The 24921-nt window shown below is 37.8% G+C and overlaps 1 protein-coding gene across 2 annotated transcripts in view; it reads right to left on the bottom strand.

The window, feature by feature from the left end:
* Positions 1–4228: 4228 nt before the first annotated feature.
* Positions 4229–24921, bottom strand: part of LOC137252272 (probable trafficking protein particle complex subunit 13 homolog) — an 87760-nt gene continuing 67067 nt past the window's right edge. Inside the window, exons 2-3 of one of the 2 annotated variants that reach the window (XM_067787756.1) lie at positions 4921–5120; positions 4229–4849 (exon numbers count right to left, since the gene is read on the bottom strand). In XM_067787756.1, coding sequence (XP_067643857.1) covers positions 4403–4738 — 336 coding nt within the window. In that variant the 5' untranslated portion in view covers positions 4739–4849; positions 4921–5120 and the 3' untranslated portion in view covers positions 4229–4402. The remainder of the gene's footprint in view (positions 4850–4920; positions 5121–24921) is intronic. The other variant, XM_067787755.1, reaches the window with a different exon arrangement.

The raw sequence follows: 24921 nt of genomic DNA, 5'->3' as shown, positions 1-24921 counted from the left end.
GACAATTCCTCGACGCGTTTTGCAAAATCGGTGTAATTATTATTATTAACTTGCAAAGCCGCAATTTTCCCGGCCACAACTTTGGAGTTGTCGGGTTTTATACGGTTACGTAGTGCTGTTTTTATATCATTAACTGAAAGTATTTGAGTTGGTATCGCTTCTCGAGCTTTACCATCGAGTTTGGAGATAATATATGAAATACAAGTGCCAGTTAAATTTTCGTCGACAAATTCTTCGATTAACTCAATTTTATTAATGAAAGATTCAAGACCTAGGGGCTCACCGCTATAATTTTCACGCATAATACCAGCACACATGCTGATAAACGTCCTTTTTTCTTCACGAGTTGCCATATTTGTGTCGGAATTAGGAGGATTTGAAATATTTGTTTCGGGCAATTCCTCAAATCCGTGAAATTCTCCGGACAAAGAAAGTCTTACAACAAGGTTTTTGATTGTACTGGGCGAATATGTGGTTGAGCCTTGAGAATCGGAACTTTCGGAATTAAAATTTTTGGAATTGGAATCTGAATTTTTGGAATTTACGGAATCTGAATCTTGTTCTGAAATTCTGGGAACTACTTTTTGGTTTCTAAGGAACATATGTAGTAGGAAGCTAAGAAGAAATAGTTAAACTGATTAAAGTCGAATTTGTAGAAATTGCTTACGAAAATTTAACAGAAATTGAAATTGAATTGAATGTTGATGTGAAGTTGAAAGAATTATCCGGCAATTTAATGAAAGACTGAATATTTAATGATAAATTGAATGTATATTTAAGTAATTTAGTTTAAATTGATTTCAAAGGAAAATATTTTATTTTGGTAAAAGGACTTGACTGTTGATGACGGACGCACCGCTTTGTTAAAATTGTATGGTTTTATTTTTATAGATACGGGCGCACCGCATCTTTTCAAATTTGTAATACGAATATCCTCGGATGCACCGGGATTAAAAAAAATTTCATTGGTTGTTTACGGAACCGCCGTTTACGCAAAAAAAATCTTTTTGGTTAATTACGGAACCACCGCCTTATGCAAAAACAAATTTATGTATGTTTGTTTACGGACGCACCGTATTTCACAAAAAACTCATATTTGTAAGTATGTACGATTGCTCAAAAATATAAATTTTTCCAACTCTGATTTATAAATGCGGGCCTCCATAGCAAAACGCCATAAGTGCTATCGTGAAATTACAAATGTTTACTGACCATCTTAGGTAGGCTAGTCTTGCAATTCACACAATTAGAAACAAAACAGATATTCACATTGGAAATAAGTGTACGTTAAAATTCCGGAAAAACCTTATGCGATTGATATGAAGCTCCTCAAATATTCCACCTATTTAGCAATATATCGTGATACAATATTCGTATTCAGCAAAAAATTTTTAATTTATTTGTTATAATTTATTTATCAAAAGAGAAAATTCGTAAATTTTGGTATGTAAGTCATATGATGGTGAAAAGTCGCAAAGGTAATATTTTAGTTATATAAGTTTTAGGAAAATTTAATATATGTATATTTCATAAACGGTTTAAAATAGTTTTTTCAAAGTTACAACTTTCAAAGCAAATTATACATACATACATATTATATTGAGGGATTCCGTTTTTTTCCTGCTGCTGCTGTTAATGCTGCTCGGCTTCGGCTGCTGCCCGATTTTTGTCGCTGCTTCTGGTTTCTGCTGCTGCTAGTCCATATAAGCCGTTGGATTGGATATTTGTGGTTTTGTGGTGGTATTTACGCCGTTATACTTGGCGTGGCGTGGTTTTGTATAATTGCAATAATGTTCCGTTATACGGCCCATACACGACACAAAAGCCATGTGCAAATATAAAACGACGAAATTTGTGCAAAGGAGAATTTTGACATACACGGCTCAAAAACACTGCGCAATATTCACTTTTAAACTAACGCAACAAACGAATCATGTGTTCTAATTGCAAAAAGAAGGCAAGTGCGGCTTTACTTCTTTCGATTGCATTAAAAAGAAAGAAAAGAAAGCAAAAGGGTAAACGGATTTGGTCACAATTGTGGTATAAAAAACGAAATGTATTGGGACAGAAAAAATTACTTCGGGAACTTGAGTTTACGTCTCAACGTGACTTTAAAAATTATGTAAGAATGGATAAAGAAACATTTGAAGTACTTTTGTCTAAAGTAGCGCATCGAATTAATAAACGAGACACTGTGATGAGGAAAGCTATTCCTGCGCGTCATCGTTTAACTTTAACATTGCGTTTTTTGGCAAGCGGCAATAGTTTTAAGGACCTAAAATTCCTTACAGCAATTTCTCCACAAGCTATCGGCAAGATTGTAAGCGAGACTTATGATGCTATAATAGAAGAGCTAAAGGACTACATAAAGGTATTTGTTACATATTTTAAACAATTAATACATTTCAATCATCTTACAGTTTCCAACAAATGAAAACGAGTGGAAGATGGAAGCAAACGCCTTTAACCAGCGATGGAATTTTCCCCACTGCATCGGTGCGATTGACGGCAAGCACGTTAACATAAAAAAACCACCTGGGTCGGGGTCGTTTTACTTTAATTATAAAAAGCATTTCTCTATTATTATGATGGCTGTAGTAAACGCAAATTATGAATTTTTGATGGTCGATGTTGGTGCAAATGGAAGAGCTTCAGATGCTGGTTTATTTAGTCAAACCAAGTTTTTCAAGCAGCTTAAAGAAAATAAATTACGACTACCAAAACCTGAATTGCTTCCAGGATATAATGAAAAAATGCCATTTGTGTTTGTTGCTGACGACGCATTTCCACTAATGGAAAATATAATGAAACCTTTCAGCCACAACTCCCTCGAGAAGAGTGATATAATATTTAATTATAGGCTATCGCGCGCACGTGGATTGGTCGAAAATGTTTTCGGAATCTTGGTTTCGCGTTTTAGAATCCTTTTGAATACTTTAAATTTCTCGCCAGATAAATCCACAAAATTTGTTTTGGCGTGCTGTTATTTGCACAACTTCTTGCGTAAATCAAAATGTGAAACATATTTTACTGCTGAGCCCTGTTCAAATGTGGAAACCACAGAAGCTTTCGAAACCCCTGGATCGCAAGAAAAGGGAGATGTCTTAGATTCTTTAAGTTCCACAGCAATTAGAAATGCATCCGCAAATGCAAAACATATGAGAAACAAATTTAGAATATATTTTAGTTCTGTTGGCACGGTTCCATGGTAAGATAAAGTGTATAATAAACTCGTAAACAAAAATGTCAATAGTAATAAGCAACTAATATAATATGTATTTACATTTGTATTTATGAGTCAAAATAAAGAAATGTATGAACTATAGCTGTTTAGCTTTTAGTTGTTGTTTACACATACAAAGTCAGTATTTAGTCGCGAGGAGTAATCAAAGTTTATTGATATGGAGGAAAGTTAAATTAGTCATCCAAATGCGACGGTGAACACCTTTTGTCGCCCTCCCAAGGTTGAAGGATCTTTTATTCCTTCTGCAAAAATCCGACCGAATTTCACAACGGAGGCTGCAACCTGTCGACCCGTTTGTACTGTTTTGGAAAAACCAACCAGTGGTTCAGTATGAGTACCTCAAGTTCCCTTCCCTACGAGAAGTAGTTACCATAGCATCATACGCCGGCGGGTGTACACAATGGTAACAGAAACAAAAAGGAAAATAAAATTGCTTTAGCGCAGGCAGCCGAAGTTATTTGAGCTTTTTTTTCTAATTGAAAACAGTTTAGATCCAGTACGCAAAACTTGCGGAAGAGGAACGCATACTCCCCAGGGAAACACGAGTCACTCTGGCTCAACTTCGTTCTGGATACTGTAACAGGTTAAACTCTTACATATCCAGAATCAACCCCGACATACAAAATGTATGCCCCGCTTGCAATGTGTCCCCACATGACAACAACCATCTCTTTAATTGTAATGTGGAACCAACGCCTCTAACACCCCATTCACTATGGTCCACCCCTGTCGAAACAGCAAGTTTCCTTGGACTCCCGTTAGAGGATATTGATGACAATTTGTGATCGGTCGCAGCTATTAGGTGGGGCGAAACATTGCTACAACAACAAAAACTAGTTTACGGGGCAAATTTATACCACCCGATTGAATGGAAGAAAAAATTTTAGATGAACTTAAGAAACCCTTTCCAACAAGTAAAAAAAGATGTCCAAAGTTCAGTGAACGCAGTGATACAAACCCATCGGTATGATAATTATGATTAAATTTACAGTGTAACATTTTTATTTAAACCTATTAAATACAAACAATAGCTTTTCTAATGTTTGCTAAATGCTTACACATTTCCTATACGAAATACTTCCAGCAATTTCAAATGTTTCTCCAAACACATCAACACCTTATAAATAGCTTATATGTACATGTCCTTTAAAACTTGTCTCAAACCACTTGCAGCTGCAGCGTACGCTCCTCCATTTGCTTTGGCCTTGCATTATCGTAACGTACAAATTTATTAACTTGGAATGCTTCATCTTCATGATAATCTGTATCTACAACAAATACATCAACCACTTTTTCTATAATATACTGTTCCTTTTGTAGTATATTTGTTAGTAGCAACGGACTAATTTTGATAAGTCCCAAACGCGCTGGACACACCGTAAGCGGAAATTCACGTTGTTCACCTGATGCTAATTTACCAATTGAAAACTCTGCAGCACCACTATAATCACAATTGAGTTCAAGTTGTGTTTCTAATTTGACGACTAAATCCATTGGACGTTCTGCAGTATTGGACAAACGACAAACAAACGTAAAAGCTTCACCTATTTTGACAATATTTTGTGCATCAATAACTTCGAGGCGTACATCTTTGTATTCAAAGGGCTGAAATATAAAACCAATGGTAAAATTAATATTGTTATTGAATCAACTATTTCAGTGTTCTTGATATGCACATACCAATCGTTGCAATTGACTCGTTTGCAAACGTCCTTTTTCGCCAAGATTCGAGCGCCATACAATATCTAATTTTCCAACAGTGTTCTCTAGTCGCAGGGTTTTAATGTATTAGATTGTAAATCGGCTTTAACAGTAACACCATCCACAGAATAGGTGGTGCAGTTATGCACACAAATTTAGCTAGCAAATGTTTCACCTGCAATAGAAAAAAGATCGCATTATCACCTACAAATGCTGCAGGACATCTGAAAATTTTATCTAAATATATGGAACCGAAAGATTGTGGCAATAAGATGAATTTTAGCTTTTTAGCGTTCTATTGCTGTAATCAGCACTCCTTATTTTCCACAGTGCTGGTAATTCACGATACAAGTCAAAAAACTGGCACCAGAAGCGTTTATTTTCCATTTTATTTATAATTACGCTTTTTCACTTTTATTGAATTCCTGGTACAAGCTAGATATGGTCTTTACGCCTTCGATAATAAAATTTTTAAGCGATGTTATGTTATCAGAAACCACAGGTAAACTGTATAACATTCACCACACACGAAGAAAAAAGCATGTGCAATTTTTGCAGCATGCGTAAATATCAAAATCGTTTTGATTTTAGCGCAGTTCTCTGCGCAAATAGCGCAAACACTGCACACACCGGGCAAATCCTTGTGCAAATTGGTAATTGGCACAAGGATACTTGTGCCGTGTAATTGGCGTATTATTTAGCATATTACTGTGGCGGCGTGGCTAGTGCCGTTTTTCGTTTTTCTCACCAAGTTTTTTGGTACAGTTTTTCAAAGCGTGTATCGTTGTTGTTGTTTTAAATGTAATTGGTTTTAATTTATGTATTATTTCTGCTTCCTATTAGTTTCTTTTATTATTACTTGAAAAATGTCTTATTATTTCCGTTTTTAGTTTTTGTATTATACGTATTATATATTCTTTACTTGTTTTTCCAACTAATAATTTTTCACTAGCCACAGCCTTAAGCCACTAACACTCAACAACCTCATTTCAAATTTTGTAATTTTTGTAGCCGTTTTAAATGCTTTTATTTTTATTTTTTTTATACTCAGTTGAGCAGAGCTCACAGAGTATATTAAGTTTGATTGGATAACGGTTGGTTGTACATATATAAAGGAATCGAGATAGATATAGACTTCCATATATCAAAATAATCAGGATCGAAAAAAAATTTGATTGAGCCATGTCCGTCCGCCGTTACCACGATAACTTGAGTAAATTTTGAGGTATCTTGATGAAATTTGGTATGTAGGTTCCTGAGCACTCATCTCAGATCGCTATTTAAAATGAACGATATCGGACTATAACCACGCCCACTTTTTCGATATCGAAAATTTCGAAAAACCGAAAAAGTGCGATAATTCATTACAAAAGACAGATAAAGCGACGAAACTTGGTAGATGAGTTGAACTTATGACGCAAAATAGAAAATTAGTAAAATTTTGGACAATGGGCGTGGCACCGCCCACTTTTAAAAGAAGGTAATTTAAAACTTTTGCAAGCTGTAATTTGGCAGTCGTTGAAGATATCATGATGAAATTTGGCAGGAACGTTACTCTTATTACTATATGTACGCTTAATAAAAATTAGCAAAATCGGAGAAGGACCACGCCCACTTTAAAAAAAAAATTTTTTAAAGTAAAATTTTAACAAAAAATTTAATATCTTTACAGTATATAAGTAAATTATGTCAACATTCAACTCCAGTAATGATATGGTGCAACAAAATACAAATATAAAAGAAAATTTAAAAATGGGCGCGGCTCCGCCCTTTTTCATTTAATTTGTCTAGGATACTTTTATCGCCATAAGTCGAACAAAAATTAACCAATCCTTTTGAAATTTGGTAGGGGCATAGATTTTATGGCGTTAACTGTTTTCTGTGAAACTGGGCGAAATCGGTTGATGTCACGCCCAGTTTTTATACACAGTCTTCCGTCTGTCCTTCCGCATGGCCGTTAACACGATAACTTGAGCAAAAATCGATATATCTTTACTAAACTCAGTTCACGTACTTATCTGAACTCACTTTATCTTGGTATGAAAAATGAACGAAATCCGACTATGACCACGCCCACTTTTTCGATATCGAAAATTACGAAAAATGAAAAAAATGCCATAATTCTATACCAAATACGAAAAAAGGGATGAAATATGGTAAAGTAATTGGATTGTTTTATTGACGCGAAATATAACTTTAGAAAAAACTTTATAAAATGGTTGTGACACCTACCATATTAAGTAGAAGAAAATGAAAAAGTTCTGCAGGGCGAAATAAAAAACCCTTAAAATCTTGGCAGTTATTACATATATAAATAAATTAGCGGTATCCAACAGATGATGTTCTGGGTCACCCTGGTCCACATTTTGGTCGATATCTGGAAAACGCCTTCACATATACAACTACCACCACTCCCTTTTAAAACTCTCATTAATACCTTTAATTTGATACCCATATCGTACAAACTCATTCTAGGGTCACCCCTGGTCCACCTTTATGGCGATATCTCGAAAGGCGAACACCTATAAAACGAAGGCCCACTCCCTTTTAAAAATACTCATTAACACCTTTCATTTGAGACCCATATCGTACAAACCAATTCTAGGGTCACCCCTGGTCCACCTTTATTGCGATACCCCGAAAATGCGTCCACCTATAGAACTAAGGCCCACTCCCTCTTAAAATACTCATTAAATCCTTTCGTTTGATACCCATATTGCACAAACACATTCTAGAGTCACCCCTGGCCCACCTTTATGGCGATATCCCGAAACGGCGTCCACCTATAGAACTAAGGCCCACTCCCTTTTAAAATACTCATTAACACCTTTCGTTTGATGCCCATATTGTGCCAACAAATTCTAGGGTCACCACTGGTCCACCTTTATGGCGATATCTCGAAACGGCGTCCACCTATGGAACTAAGGATTACTTCCTTTTAAAATGCTCATTAACACCTTTCATTTGATACCCATATCGTACAAACGCATTCTAGAGTCACCCCTGGTCCATCTTTACGGCGATATCTCGAAAAGGCGTCCATCTATAGAACTTAGGTCCACGCCCTTTTAAAATACTCATTAATACCTTTCATTTGATACCCATATCGTACAAACGCATTCTAGAGTGAACCCTGATCCACCTTTATGGCTATATCCCTAAATGGCGTCCACCTATAGAACTATGGCCCACTCCCTCATAAAATACTCTTTAATGCCTTTCATTTGATACACATGTCGTACAAACAAATTCTAGGGTCACCCCTGGTCCACCTTTATGGCGATATCTCGAAACGGCGTCCACCTATGGAACTAAGGATTACTCCCTTTTAAAATACTCATTAACACCTTTCATTTGATACCCATATCGTACAAACGCATTCTAGAGTCACCCCTGGTCCACCTTTATGGCGATATCTCGAAAAGGCGACCACCTATACAACAACCAGCACTCCCTTTTAAAACCCTCATTAATACCTATAATTTGATACCCATATCGTACAAACACATTCTAGAGTCACCCCTGGTCCACCTTTGTGGCGATATCTCGAAACGGCGTCCACCTATGGACCTAAGGATTACTCCCTTTTAAAATACTCATTAACACCTTTCATTTGATACCCATATCGTACAAACGCATTCTAGAGTCAACCCTGATCCACCTTTATGGCTATATCCCTAAATGGCGTCCACCTATAGAACTATGGCCCACTCCCTCATAAAATACTCTTTAATGCCTTTCATTTGATACATATGTCATACAAACATATTCCAGGTTTTCCCTCGGTTCATTTTCCTACATGGTTATTTTCCCTTATGTTGTCACCATAGCTCTCAACTGAGTATGTAATGTTCGGTTACACCCGAACTTAACCTTCCTTACTTGTTAAATATAGTTCACAGTTTAATATTTAGTCAGATACACTCGAAGCCAATTCTAATATGTATTTAGAAAACTCGAAACTATTTACGGTGTTTAAATCTACAAAGTAAAGACGGGACTTCGTTGAGGATATTATGAGAGAATTAGCAAGTGAAGCAAGCATTAAAGAAAAGGAAGGTCTGGAAGAGAAAATTGGTTTACAATACATTATGATAGAAAGAAAATGGAAGGACGTCTATCGTAACAATTCAAAATTTCTAAGTAAGCATGAAAAGTGGCTAGCTGCAAAAATTTTTTGGACGAAATAACGCTTAGCACGTCAACCAATCCAACTAGAGGGAGACCAATAAAACCCATAGAAGAGTGTTCTACCTACACAAGGAAAAGGAAGCTGTCTGATACCACAAAAGCTATGGCCACGACTCATCTTTCAGAAGCACTGGCTATTACGTGAAGTCTCATATAACAGAAGCAGTTGCGGTAGCAAGTCCAGTGCGACTGATGATGATCAAAAAGAGCATTCCCACACCACCAAATGCGCTACCTGGGAAATACACTCCCGAAGAAGCTTTGGCGCTGTTTATAGATCTCGGTTTAACGAAGAAAAAATATATTATATTGCGTAAGTCGTTATTGCAACGTAATGCCGATATTTTACCTGGATACAAAAAAATTACTCAAGCCAAGAAAGAAGCAGTTCCTCTAAGTCCCAAAATAACCGAAGTATCAGCCGAAATTGAGCTACAAAACCTAATGGATCATACGTCTACACGACTCCTTCAAAGTTTCACTGAAGAAAAGTTGAAATCACTGCCAAAGGAGCTAGCATTTATAACTAAGTGGAATGCCATTACAATAAAGCATGATTTTCTTCTAACAATGGTCGATGGAAAAGTTTTGAACTTAATAACAAATACGACATCTATAATGAAATGTCCAATTTGTAAGAAGATCCAAAAGGACTTTGAAAATCTTGATGATTCAATAACTGACGAATTAGGATAAGATGTATGGAATTTGTTTTGAAGCTGGCTTATACACTACCACAACAAGGAGAAGTTTTCGACGACAATACAACATGTAAGGAGAAAAAAAACAGGAGAAAAAAATAATTCAGGATGCATTCTATAAAGAGATTGGCCTTAGAGTTGACTGTCCAAAGTATGGATACGGAAATACAAAGGATGGTAACTCCTCAAGAAGATTTTTTTAAAACGATGAAGTGACTGCTCGCTTAACAGGAGTTGATAGAGATATTGTGAAAAGATTGGGAGTAATTTTAAATATTTTAAATTGCTATAACCAGTAAATGGACCCAAATTTGGAGAATATGCATCTAAAAATACAAAATTGCTGCATCAAAAGTATCCTGAGAAGAAACTTACACAAACGTTACATAACATTTTAGCACATGGAAAAGATTTAATAGAGTACCAGTGCTTACCATTAGGAGAATTGTCTGAAGAAGCTCAAGAATCTAAGAACAAGGACTACAAAAGATATAGATGTATGCACACCTGCAAAGTATCACGAGTTAGACAAAACGAAGACCTTTTCAACATGTTAGCTATCTCTTCTGATCCAGTCATATTATCTACGAGGTATGTAAGAACACAAAAAGATCTTACAGATGTGTATAGCTCAGAAATGGTTGCTTTGTTAGATATATGATCCAGTGACGATGACTATGTTAAGATAAAATAAGTTTCTCACTTCTAATCACAACAATGAAAAAGAGATTTACTAATCTAAATAAAATATCTATGTACAAGTTAATTTTTTATTTCAAATAAAAGAATTAATTAATTTAGTAATTTATAAATATATACTTTTATTTATTGCATTTCTCTAAAGTTTATCAAATTTATTTTAAAGCTTAGCCATTTCGCCTTCAAACGAGTATTAAATTTTTATAGAAATCAATACGTCTATCGAGTTTGGTACAAATTGGTAAAGCGGTTACTAAGATCAAACTTTTTAGCATAAATGGGCAGTGCCACTCTCCTTTTCCAAAATTCGTTGGCTGTTTAATCTTTAGCTCAAATAAAATTTCATTGAACCACTTTCAATAACTTTTAGTTATTAATAAAATACATATTTGGCTTGTAAATTAAAAAAAAAAAACATGTAAAATTTTACGATGAATTTTGAAGCACCTTGTTATTGTGGCACCAAAAACGGACATTTGAGTTTTATAAGAGTATTGCCATTTAAAAGAAACAAAACGTCTATCGATTTTGGTAGTTATTGATTACGTGAATACTTAGATACAACTTTTTATCATAAGTGGGCAGTGCCACACTATCTTATCAAAATCATTAGTTTATCTTATTTAGTGCTTAAATACGTCATTGTAAGACAAATCTCATTTTATTTTTTTTATTTTTTACTAAAAACTTTTTGTTTTTGCATTTTTCTAAAAATTTTCGATTTTGACGAATTTTTTTGAAGCACCCTGTATCTGTGACATTCTGAGCTTTCACACTTCAAATAATTAGCTTTCATTTGCATTTTACATTTTTTAAATATCTTCATTGGCTCAAAAGTTATGATTCTTGCAAAGAAAAAACTCAAAAGGCGCCACTGTGCGGCGCTTCCAGTTTCCGTTGCTCCTAGCGAACGCTCTTTCTCTTCCCTTCGAAGGTTAAAAACTTATCTAAGAAATACAATGGGCCAGGAGAGGATGAATGGGCTGTCTCTACTCAACATCCACTCTACTATTGAAGTAACTCATGAAGAAATCCTAAACAAAATGGCAAAACAAACAAAAGAATAAATATTGTCTTGTAGAAAGAAAGAAAATTTTCAAATAAATAAAAGCATAAATATGTAATATGTAAAAATATAAATATGTGTATATTTACAGGTAATTATTATTTACTGACACTTTGGCCAAAATCCCGCTGCAAAATCTGCAGCTTAATGAAAGTGTCACTGTACATGTAATGCGTTTGAAACAACAAGCAGAGAGATGGAATTTTGGAGATAAATTAGAGGAAAATGTGAGAGATAAGATTATAGAAAAATGTCGTTCAGTTGCGCTTAGAAGAGAAATGCTGAAACAAGGCGATGCGAATTTTTTTATTCCCGCGGAAAAATTCCTCCAATTCCTTACTCCTAGGGAGACCAATAATTGGGGAATAGGAATTTCGAATTTTCGAAGTCAGCTGTTTTGCAATGGCAATTTCGTTGCCCATTTCTTATTTTGTTTAAAAAATTTAAAAGTTTAATTATTGTTGCAAATTTTTTTGAAATTAAGAAAACCATGCACAGTATTGCATTTCATGTGGTATTCACTGAAATGAGTAATAAATTGGTGCCATAGCAACATCAACAGAGGAGCATAAGAAGAAGAAGACGGCGGGATAACACAAATCCGCCGGAGTTGGCTGCTTCCATTCAGCAAAGTAATTTTCTGGCGGCCAAGGCGAGTTGAATTCGTCTTTCGTCATATGCCAAAATCTATTTAAGCCTTCTTAAGAAATCCTTGCGCAATTTCTTCCGTTGCTTATGATATAATTTTCGACTTAAAATAAAGAATATTGTGGTAGAATGTACATATTTTAGCACAAATTTGTACAAATAAGTGTTCTTTCTCAAAAGAACCAATTTCCTTTCGATGCATTCCCTTTAATTTAACAAGTGAAAAAACTTCTAAGTAATGGCAGAGAAATCTCCCTCTCACTCACATTCATAATACTGTTACGAATATTAGTAAAACTAAGGAGTGCTGCCAGCTCTAAGCCGATGCTAAGCAGTGACGTGAGTGCACATCAATAATTCAATCATCATGTATCTACATAAACGAAACAATAACTGCGTCTACATATATGTACCATGTACGTATACGAGCAGCGGAGAGTCAATGCACAAATACATGCATATATCTGAGATACTCCTATAAGTATGCAATGAGAAAAACTATAAAATTGTGCAATTGTAGTTACAGCTGAGATGTTTGAGAGCTAATTTACTAGTAGATTCTGGAAGCGCCTAGAAGATGCGAATGTTAAAATCAAAGAGTATAAAAGGCGACAGATATAGAGACGCTGGAATTCAGTTTGAGTTGAGCTATCAATCAGTTATTGATTAAGCACGCGATCTGGCGGCCAATAGTAGAGTTTCATTTAAGTTAGCAATCAGTTTGATTATTAAGCAAGATATTCGTTGCACAGTTTGAGTGTTATTGTGAAGAACTTTAATAAAGGCCATTTTTCCATTATTCAATATTGGAGTTATTTATTCAACAGTTTAGTGATTCGAACTTAGCAGAGGATTGCAAATAAGAGGATTTGCAAGTAAAATCGTTACAATTGGTGTCAGAAGAGGAATTGTTGAATAAATTCCAGAGGATAACAAGGACATGGCAAAGTTCAGTGAATTGAAAATCCAGCAACTGAAGGAGTTGGAGAGCCGTGGATTGAATACAACCGGCAATAAGATCGAACTTCAAGCACGGCTACGAGAGGTAATGGAGTTGGAAGGAATTGATGTGGACGAGTATGTCTTTTATCCTGAAGTGGAAGAACCAGCGACCAAATTGGAGGAGAAGATATAGACTACGAATCCATTGGCGTGTGTAGACACTAACGCGATACTAGCAGTGCTGAAGCAAATGTCGTCACAAATATCAACCGATATGTCAACACAGCTCGAAGTACAAAAGACAGATATAACATCTCAACTGGAATCGCAGGAGACACGTATAACATCCAAGATTGAAGCACAGGAGACACGTATATCCGAAATGTCGTCGCAAATGTCATCTCAGCTGGAATCGCAGGAGAACCGTATAACAGCGAAGATTGAAGCACAAATAGATGAACAGAAAACACACATGGCGTCACAAATTGCAGAACAATTAAAAGAGCAAGAGGCACGCATAACATTACAACTCGAAGCCCAGGAAGAGCGTATCTCAACGAAGCTGGAGGCACAGGAAACAAAAGTCTCATCGCAGCTGGAGGCTTTTAGTGGACGACAAAATAAAATGGAAGCCGAGATGGATGCTTTGAAAGATCGTATACAGGAGTTGCAACTAAATCGCCCAGCAGATTAAGCGAGTAATCCAAAGGTAAAAACACCATCCTTTGACGGTTCTGTTCCTTTCCAGGTTTTCAAGCTACAGTTTGAGAAAACCGCAGCAGTGAACAACTGGAATGCGGAAGATAAAGTTGCTGCACTGTTCGTGGCATTGAAAGGGCCTGCAGCGGAAATCATACAGACGATTCCAGAGTACGAACGGAACAATTATGAAGCATTGATGGCTGCTGTGGAACGACGTTATGGAAGCGAGCATAGAAAACAGATATTCCAAATTGAGTTGCAAAACCGCTACCAAAAAGCAAACGAGACTTTGCAGGAGTTTGCTTCGGACATTGAAAGATTGGCTCATCTTGCAAATGCGGATGCACCCGTGGAATACACGGAAAGAGTGAAGATTCAGAGCTTTATAAATGGCATACGGGACGTCGAAACGAAGCGAGCCACATACCCGAACCCAAATCAAACATTTTCTGAAACGGTATCCCATGCATTGACTCAGGAAACGGCGTCATTATTGAGTAAACCAGTTTTCAAAGCACGCCGTGTGGAAGTAGAAAGGCCAGAGTGGGTAGACACAATTTTGGAAGCACTGAAGGGATCTCAACAGAAGAATGCCGGAGTTATTAAATGTTTCCAGTGCGGCAACCTAGGTCACATTGCACGCCATTGCGATCTTGGTCCTAATAGTTCCAACAATGTGGGTGGCCGTAAACGCAAAGCTAGCAGAAATGAGCAAGAGCGTGTCGGATGTAAAGAACGAAAACTTGCCCCGGCTATTGAATGTCCTGTGATATCTGTGTCGCAGATTGGAAGGAAATCAAGCAGTCTTACCATCAGAGGGAATGTGGAGGGTAAAGAGCGTGTACTGACTGTAGATACGGGGGCATCTCATTCCTTGATTCGATCTGATTTGGTCTACAGGAGAGTAAAGTCATTACCTCGAGCAAGGTTGCGTACGGTCACAGGCGAGTATAATCAAGTCCAAGGCGAAGTGGTATGTGAGGTATTAATTGGAAAAGTAATGGTTCTACACAAATTCGTTGTGGCGGAGATCGTTGATGAAGTCTTATTGGGAGTGGACTTCTTGGTTGACCATGACATCAGGATCGATATGCGGAGAAAAATTATGCGCTATAAGAACCAGGACATACCACTTAACTTTAGTTTGGAAAAAGAGTTCAGCAGTAATCGGGTACTGGTGGAAAAGACTCGACAAAGACCACGAAAGTCAAAGGCAAAAGTTGATAGATCGATTGGGCCAAATAAATCAAAATCAAAAGTACCTGTGAGAGAAACACTGGCATTGACAAAACCTAAAAGACGCAGGAAAACGAAGCAACGAATTTCCGAGAAAGAATGCGAGGGTAGTTTCAAGCCAGAGCGCACTACTCTGGGGAAACGTGGGAACGATACTGATTATGCAAAGCAAATCCGTCCAGCGCAAGCTCTACGAAGTAGTTCATCGGCCAAACAGAGTGTGAAGGAACGAACCAGGGTATTGAGTAGTACGATGAAACACAAGTACCATGAGAACAATAATTCAAAAGGTTTCTTGGCGGGAGATTTGGTATGGTAATACAATCCTCAGCGGCGGAAAGGTGTTCCATCCAAATTTCGGTGCAGTTGGGAAGGCCCGTACAAGGTTGTGAAGAAGATCAGTGATACCATCTACCGCATACAAAGCATTGAGAAACCACGGAGTAGAAGAGTGGTACATTTGGCGATGCTAGCAGCGTTTAGATCGAGAGATTTGTCTGATCCCGACGATCAGACTTAGGTGGAGGGCAGTGTTACGAATATTAGTAAAACTAAGGAGTGCTGCCAGCTATTAGCCGATGCTAAGCAGTGACGTGAATGCGCATCAATAATTCAATCATCATGTATCTACATAAACGAAACAATAACTGCGTCTACATATATGTACCACGTACGTATACGAGCAGCGGAGAGTCAATGCACAAATACATGCATATATCTGAGATACTTCTATAAGTATGCAATGAGAAAAACTATAAAATTGTGCAGTTGTAGTTACAGCTGAGATGTTTGAGAGCTAATTTACTAGTAGATTCTGGAAGCGCCTAGAAGATGCGAATGTTAAAATTAAAATCAAAGAGTATAAAAGGCGACAGATGTAGAGACGCTGGAATTCAGTTTAAGTTGAGCTATCAATCAGTTATTGATTAAGCACGCGATCTGGCGGCCAATAGTAAAGTTTCATTTGAGTTATCAATCAGTTTGGTTATTAAGCAAGATATCGTTGCACAGTTTGAGTGTTATTGTGAAGTACTTTAATAAAGGCCATTTTTCCATTATTAAATATTGGAGTTATTTACTCAACAGTTTAGTGATTCGAACTTAGCAGAGGATTGCAAATAAGAGGATTTGCAAGTAAAATCGTTACAATACCTACTTTTCTCTCATACCGGTTTCCGCTTTGTCGAACATTGTTCAGAATAGGAGGAAAGGGAGAAAAGAAAAAACTCACAAGGAATTTTTGTTTACAATACGAGGAATGGGAGAAGGGAAAAAACTCGCACGGAATTTTTGTTTGGAATTGGGTTGAATATATCTGGTGGGAAATTTTCAAATACATTGGAAAATGAAAATGAATTTTTGACATCAAAACGACAAAAGACAACCAATGATATTGTGAAATTTGTTGATGAAAGTGTAGCTTTGGAAGGTAATGATAATAATTTGTTTTGTATTTTTCAAAATGATGTTGGAAATAAGATTAAATGGGAAATTGGCAAAGTTGAAGCTATTGCTATTATATATTCGGGTTCAAAGTACAATCTAATAGATTTTATGACATGTACACAATTAAAAGCAAAGAAAATAAAGGTATTTAATCAACGTAAAGAAACTGGTAAAGTTTTTAAAGCATATGGAGGACATGTACTAACAATTGTTGGTGTATTCGGAGCCATTATTAAGGTAGGAGATAAGGAAGTTGTAGCTGAATTCTATGTCATGCAAGGGAGGGACGGTTTTAATTGGTTGTGATACAGCAACAGAATTGGGTGTGTTGAAAATTGGAAAATGTGTAAATGGAATTAAATGTGAAGCAAGGAAAGAAAAAACCAAAACTAATTGGGAAAATTAAAAATGTCGTTGTTAGCATTCCATTAAATGAAGTAGTTTTTTTTTCGAGATTTGATTGCGTTGGAGGAGGACCTTCTTATCGTTAAAAGTCCCAGTTCCAGGTTATTGTCCAATGCATAAGATGATTAATTTCTGGATTAACTTTCCAAAGTATGTATGTAATTTTGGCTCCACTAGTACACAATGGTAATACCAAATGGCCAGAACCATGTGTAGCAGCTTGCTATTTGTATTTAACTATCCGTGCTTTGTAATGGTATTTTAAATGGCACCGCGCCAGGTTATTTTCAAATTATTTTCAATTAGGTTCGGTTTTTTCATGGCACCACGCCAGGTTATATTCAATTTGTCTTTAGTTATTAATTACCCATTAAATTATGGTAATTATTTTTCCGGTTTATTATTTTTGTAAAAGCATTTCCTTCGTATTTAGTGTTATATTTTATAGAATTTATATTCACTCTAGTCATGTATACATGACTGTACATTAAAATATGAAGATATTATCTATCCCATTGTTTGTCCTCGGTGGAGTTATATGTATTTTTGTAATTTATGTATGAGGTAATCTCTACCCCGTTACATGTTCCGTTAATTGCTTTTAGATATCAGTTATGTATATGTGTAAAACGAAAGTTTTACTTACATATATGCTTTTATTTCTTGTAATTTTTAATTAAATTTCTATGATGACAATATTTTTAAACATTTTAATAATGTTATTTGATTTTAACTGATCCGGATTTTGACCGGTTGCATTAATATATTTTTGTCAATTTGCATTATTAGTTCACATGGTTAAAGCGTAAGCTTATTAAAACACGAGGTTATCACTTCCAAGTACGATACATTTTTTAAATTGATTTTTGTGACTTCGATTCCTGCACTATCCGCCATTTTATTCTCAACCGCATGAATACGTCCTTTTATAGCACGCGGTTGAGTTGTGGGGAAAACCGAACTTGACGCGACGACGGAAGCAGTAGTTGAAAAGAAAATTGAGGAATTATTGAATATGCGGATAAACGGCGAAGTGCAAAGGAAATTGACATACAAGAAAGTGACGATGTATTTGTTAAGCAAGCTGCAAAAGTAAATATGTTAGCACCAATTTATGATCCTGTAATGCAGGGATGGGCCTATTTTCGGCTCCTAAATCAGTTTCAGTGCCAGCGAAAGCTATGTGAGACGTTTGTGTGTTTTGGGGTGATAGGGGAGTAAAAAAATAAATTGGAAATATCGTACACTTTGTCTCAAACGATATTCATCGCAAAAAGGTTGCGGATAGTGATGGAACGATATTTCGCTATTGGTGACTGCATCGCCGCTATTGACAAATCGCTAATAGCTATAGCTATTGCAATCCAAATATATCAGTGATTGGCGATTTTCCTTCATTCGATTCTTTTGAATGACAATCACCTCTGGCAGAATAACGCCAATAGCGATTATAGCGATTGGCGATTTTCCTTCAGCATGAAATTCCAATACTAATAGTGATAGCGGGGATGCAATCATCGATAGTGAAATATCGTTCATCACTACTCATCTGTGTGCTTTACTTTCCGACTGAGTAAAAAAGTTTATTGGATACAAAAAGGAATAATTTTCTCGAAAATTTAAAAAAATATACTTTTACAAAAGTTTGCCAGCTATTATTGAAAAATGGGGATAGTTTTCTTAAGAAGTGCACAACGAAAAAAATTTCTCGTCAACAGATAGTGGTAAATAAGGGTGAAAAAAGTGTGCTTTTTGTGCAGAGAAATTGTGGAAACGGCGAACGAAACAAAGCAAACTTGTGCAACAACAATTTCGACGACGAAGTGATATGCAATAATTGCAAAAAATGATTTTGCAATGGGCGTGGAAGCACATCTGGATCCCAAATTGTTAATCTTTCGGTGAGTGCTAAACACAGGGAAGTCACCCTACATTCTGAAGGTCCACTTGGAGAAACAGTACTAAAATGTTACTCGTGTGGCGTACGTAATGTATATGAATTGGGATCAAAAACAATGGAAGCCACTTATAACTGATCTTTAGTTTTTGCCGTGGCTGGTTAAGGTGCCTACCGAGCAAGAGCAGTGGCGTGCACGACAAATATCAGCAGCACAAATAAACAAATTAGGGGAATTATGGAAGGAAAATATTGATGCAAAATTTCAGGATTTAGAGAAGCCAGGTATAGATACTGAACCATCACAAGTGCTATTGCGTTATGAAGATGGTTATCAATACGAGAAAGTTTTTGGTCCACTTGTGAGGGTATAGAAATATGATGGGACGTGTTATGGTAACGCATTTACAATGGAAGCAGTAAGGAAGGCGGTCTGCATGATGTTGTGGTGCACAGTGGCTAGTCATTGTCGGCTGGGGCGGGTCCTTGCCAGCCTTACTGTTCCTGCGCCATAAACAGAAAAAAGTTCCTATCATGCCTATCAAAACGAAAAGCTGTCAAATAAAAAAAAAAAACCTGGCAGAAGCGCAGAGACCGACTCAAAACGCTTATAAATTCAAACTGAAACGACATCCGGCCGAACCGGATGCCACGGACAGACCGTTAACATTCAAAAAATTCAAAAATCTAAATTCAAAATTCAAAAACTGACGCAAGAAAAATTACCGAACCGGACGTGACCGGTTACCAAACGATAAAATCAAAGAGAAAAAAAATGCTGAAATTAAAATAAAAGAACCAAAAGGGAAATAAACATAAAGGGCCGAATATATAGAGGGGCGCCGCGGGTGTTGCTGCGACGCCCGGTGCTTAGCCCACCCTCAAAAACCATGGCAACCGACGCACCTAAATTTCGGTGGCCCCTTACCTGGTTTACCTAAGTGCCTTCTAAATAAGTGGCGACGCCAGCATTCCCATTTTAAATTACAAAATTTATTTAAAATTCATTATAAAAAAAACTGAAATATCATTAAGTATGTCTATGCGTTTTAATCTTCGCGAGCTTCCTGCTCATAAGGCAATACAATCTGATTCTTTTTTTTTTTATTTACTTTCGTGAAGTCTAAGTTATAATTTTGGTTGGCTTACATAACTATTTTATAAATTCATAAACGTATATAGGTTGGCACCTATCGGCATAATAAATTTATTATATTAATGTGTTTGGTATCTTTGTTTCTAAATACCCTCTTTAAATGCTATTCTGCTTTGCGTACATAAATTCTGTTATCTGTCTAATAGGAAGTTTTGGTTAAGTTAACTTACTATTGATGTGTTTATGTACATAGAGCAGCCTATTTAACTTATTGGGTAGGTAGGGATTAGTCAGATTTTGAAGCTGCACATCCGTGCATTTCTCTACATATGAATTGATTTCCTTATCTCTGCCAACAAAGTACCCAACAAAAAAATATCCAGTTCATGAACTACGGTACATGCATGTCTGTAGGTAGGTATGTTAGAAGTGAATGAATCAAAATATATGCAGAAAAAGGAAATGGATATTCACTGGTAGGAGTGATTAACCATACCAAAAACAAATATATATATATATATGTTTCTTTATTCGTCCAAATGGCATTGAATGGCCTAGGCATGTATATGTATTTTATCTTAAATGAGTCTTACTGAATGCTATGTTACTTCAATTGTAGGCAGTAAAAGTTAATAAATACGTGTATAATATTTAGGTATGTGTTCGGGTTAATTGTAAAATACTTTATGATTGTCCAGAATCAAAAAAAAAATTGTCGGGAAAATATTGCAACATTGGCATAATTGGTGCTTGCAAAGGGTTGCACGTACGTACACACAAATAAACCATAATGGCATACGTTTAAAAGCTAATCGCATTACTATACAATTTGGTTGGATTTATACATTGAAAATATATTACGCTTTAGCGAAGTTTGTCGCCTTGACATGACAGTCTATTTTCTGGCAGATAATTCCAATGGTCTCCTTTAAATTGGCTTATACTAGTACAAAGGCATAGTGGTATATAGTTATGATAGGTACATCTGCCAGTAAAAAAGTAGCAAATTGGCTATATAGCAATTAATCTTCTATTTCCATTTCCCTCAATTGTAAAACCGGGTTTACTGATTTAAACGACAATGACTGTCAACCAATTTCGAAACCGTTTTGGAGCGCGATGTAGTCTAATTTAAGACGAGTTCCAGGTTATATATATAATTCTGTTCCATACAACAATGAGAATTTTGCTTTGAAAATGATAAAAATTGCGTATCATTATTGCTGCAATTTTATTGCTCGCAGGTGTATGTACGACATCCTACATTATACAAGCCTTTACATATTAAAATCTAATCCACTGTTCAAAACAATTTAACTAACTTTTTAACTCGGTAAAATATGTCGAATACAAAATCAAAACATTTACAAATGAATTATCTAAATTTTGTACATAGTTTTGGCTGCCTTAGTTATATGACCATTTCATATAGGGTGGTGCGTATGCTTTGGTTATTCCTCATCGACCTGGTGCCGGTGGCAAACCTTCTTTGTTTTGTAAAAAAAAAAAAAACTTGTATGTAGCGCTATTTATAAGTTCACTCAAGCGAAGGCAAAATATAAAGGAACGGACTCACCGCTTTAACCGCTGATATTCGCTGTCGCAATTGGCCTGACCGCAGGGCTAGGTTTGCTGACCTGTGGTTGTCATTGTAGCTGATATATTGTAGCCCGTATGGTCGTAGCTGGTAAAGATGCGGCTATGTTGTTGTAGCCGTTATAGTCGTAGCTGATAGGATTACGCTAGTATCGTTATAGCCGGTATGGACGTAGCTGATGAAGATGCGGCTAGTATTGCTGTAGCCGTTATAGTCGTAGCTGATAGGATTACGCTGGTATTGTTATAGCCGGTATGGACGTAGCTGATGAAGATGCGGATAGTATTGCTGTCGGTGGTACCGCCTGTTGCAGGTGTTACCATTAGTGGCCGCAGGCCTATGTTCGCGGCCCCGCTGTGCGCGTTGCAGCTGGCGGTGGCGGTACGTCTGGTGGTTGTTGCGCTCGTGGTTGGCGCTAATGGATGGGTTGGGGGAGATACTACTGATGGTGATGCCCGTGATAATAGTAGGCGCCGTTGGTGGTGGTGGGCGCTTTGGGTCAAGGTAACCGAGTGAACCGGCTGGCGATAAAGCTCCGCGCTACCCTGTACGAGCCGGATGACTTGGCTCTTTGACGTCAATTGTATTACGCGGCGGCGTACTGCTGGCCCTGGAGGCGGAGGTGGTGTCGGACGCTTTTCCGCAGGTGGTAGTGTTCTTAGTAAACGTAGAGGAAGAGGTTTATCTCGCTAAGTGTGACTGCGGACGCCGACCTACTTCAACTGGACCTTGTGTCCACACAACATAACCTGTGCAGAGTTTATTATCACCCAAAATAGCCGCGTAGAAACGAGATTTGTCGGAAAGAACGGTTTCGGTGCTTTGCGCTATTGACTCTTTCCTCGTTTCTCGACAATTTCCTGTGTAGGTGCACAGCCGGCGAGGATGTTTTTCGATCACCAAAATTTTACGCCCTTTTACTTACTTATCTTCCCGGAAACTTAATGCCATCCTTTTTGCTAGTGATGGCCGGTCTGTCTTTTTCCTTCTTTTTCGATACTTTTTATCGCAACTTTCGCCACATCACTAGGTGTGTTCGCGTGAACACGCTCCCAAGTGGATTGTAGCCGTAGACCGTAGCAGCAGACCGTAACAAACCTGCTTCGCTTTGAAGACCTGACGATGAAGCGAACAGGAAACCGGACCATCTGTGGGAAGCCACTGCCAGGGATCTCCGACGACAAGCAACGTGGGGCACGACTCACCCCTGAGATAAGAGTCTCAAAGTCCTACTACGAAGCTAGCCGGGCAACATAGGTCCATCAAAAAAAAGTTAAGTCAAGTTGGGAATAATTTCTGTTTCCTAGTTAAAGGGCTTTGCAGCAATTAGACATTTGTTATGGAGAACTCGTCAAAACTCCGAAAGATGATTTCTAGTGTGTATCGCTCCCACAGGAATGCAAAACAAAAAAAAGGTGTAGACATTTTGATCTGGACAACTCGTCCAACCTCCGAAAGGCTAGTCCGACCTAAGCGTAGATTGCCAGGGTGTTCACGGTCCTCGGTGAGTACACGCGTGAACATCCTATGAGGTCAGTGCTCGGGGAGAATACTGGGCGAGATGTCCCCGACCGCCAAGACGCCCAGACAAAAAAAGTCCGATTGGTAGGTAGATATAAAAAAATCAAATTGTAATTTTGCAAAGAAACGTTCTTTCTGGTTCATTGCGGACGACTGTCCGAAGCGTGAAAGCGACCTATCAATTTCCCGTTTAGGTCTTCGAGATCATACAGTGCATTGCCTATTTTTCGAAGCACGCGACACTTCAGGTATTTTGGTAGGAATTTGGCGTTAATGCCCTGTTTGAAGTTACTTAAGGCAAAGTTTCTCCGAAAAACTTCCTGACCTTCCTTATAGTTGACTTGTCTAGAGCGCTTGTTATAGGTGGTTACTCCCCTATCCTTTGCCTGATCTAAGTTTCTACGGATCTGCTCACGAATATTAGTCAACTTGTCAGCTCGGCTTACTACCGTAACCTGGTCTTCCCGAAGGCTGCCGAGTTTCCCTAAAATGGTGTACGTTGAGGCATGTTGGACCATATTTTGGCCATATAATGCAAAGTATGGAGAACACTGAATCGCCGTATGAAAATCACCTCTCAAAACTGATAAAATCTCGGGTATATGCGGCGGCCACCGTGGTGTGATGGTAGCGTGCTCCGCCTACCACACCGGATGCCCTGGGTTCAAACCCCGGGCAAAGCAACATCAAAAATTTTAGAAATAAGGTTTTTCAATTAGAAGAAAATTTTTCTAAGCGGGGTCGCCCCTCGGCAGTGTTTGGCAAGCGCTCCGGGTGTATTTCTGCCATGAAAAGCTCTCAGTGAAAACTTATCTGCCTTGCAGATGCCGTTCGGAGTCGGCATAAAATCATGTAGGTCCCGTCCGGCCAATTTGTAGGGAAAATCAAGAGGAGCACGACGCAAATTGGAAGAGAAGCTCGGCCTTAGATCTCTTCGGAGGTTATCGCGCCTTACATTTATTTATTTTTTTTTATATGCTTATCCCAATCGTTATGGTCAGGTTTATCTTTCAGGAAAATCCTAATCTTCGAAACAATCTCTCTATTAACGCGCTCGGATGCGTTTGCTTGGGGAGAATATAACCCCGTCCTCACGTGCGTCACCCCGTAATTTGCAAAAAATTGGTTCATTTCCTTCGAGATAAACTGTTTACCATTGTCACTGTGAATAAACTCAGGGACCCCTACAGCCGAAAAAATTTCTGAAGCGAAGTAATTCATAACGTTTACAGTGGTGGCTCTCTGCATGGGCTTTAGCCAAACGTATTTTGAAAAATGGTCTAGTACTATGAAGAGAAATTGATTTCGCCGCTTAGATCTCGGATACGGCCGTAGGAAATCGCAATATAATCGCTGAAATGGCCTCTCGGATGCAAAGGTATTCTCTATAGGCGGTCTCGACTGCTGATTAGTGGGTTTTACAGCTTTGCAGGTGTCACAACGCTGGACGTAGTCCCTGACGTCCTTAGCCTGCTGCGGCCAGAAGTACTTCTGCCTAACACGTTCTAAGGTTTTCTGCCACCCGCCATGGTAACTCCGGTCAGCGTCATGTGCTAATCTCACTGCTTCCTCAGTCAACCCTTTCGGCAACCATAATCGCCACAGCGAGTCTTCTTCCCCTTCCACCCCCTTACGAAATTTAACTCGTTTGAAAATTACCCCGTCCACCACTCGTAAATCCGGAAGCGATTCCTCGTTTTCGGTGACGGTCCGAATCAAGTCTAAATATTCGTTGCTGCTAAATTCGGGAGAGACTAAATCTATTTCCCCGGGTGTGGTAGTGAAAGACAACTCATCGGTATCAAACCGCGACAGCGCATCTGGTACTA

This window comes from Eurosta solidaginis, chromosome 5 (assembly GCF_040869045.1).
Source record: "Eurosta solidaginis isolate ZX-2024a chromosome 5, ASM4086904v1, whole genome shotgun sequence".
In the NCBI taxonomy this organism is placed as follows: domain Eukaryota; kingdom Metazoa; phylum Arthropoda; class Insecta; order Diptera; family Tephritidae; genus Eurosta; species Eurosta solidaginis.
Note: the sequence above shows the minus strand (reverse complement) of the source record. Positions and strands in the feature narration are given on the sequence as shown.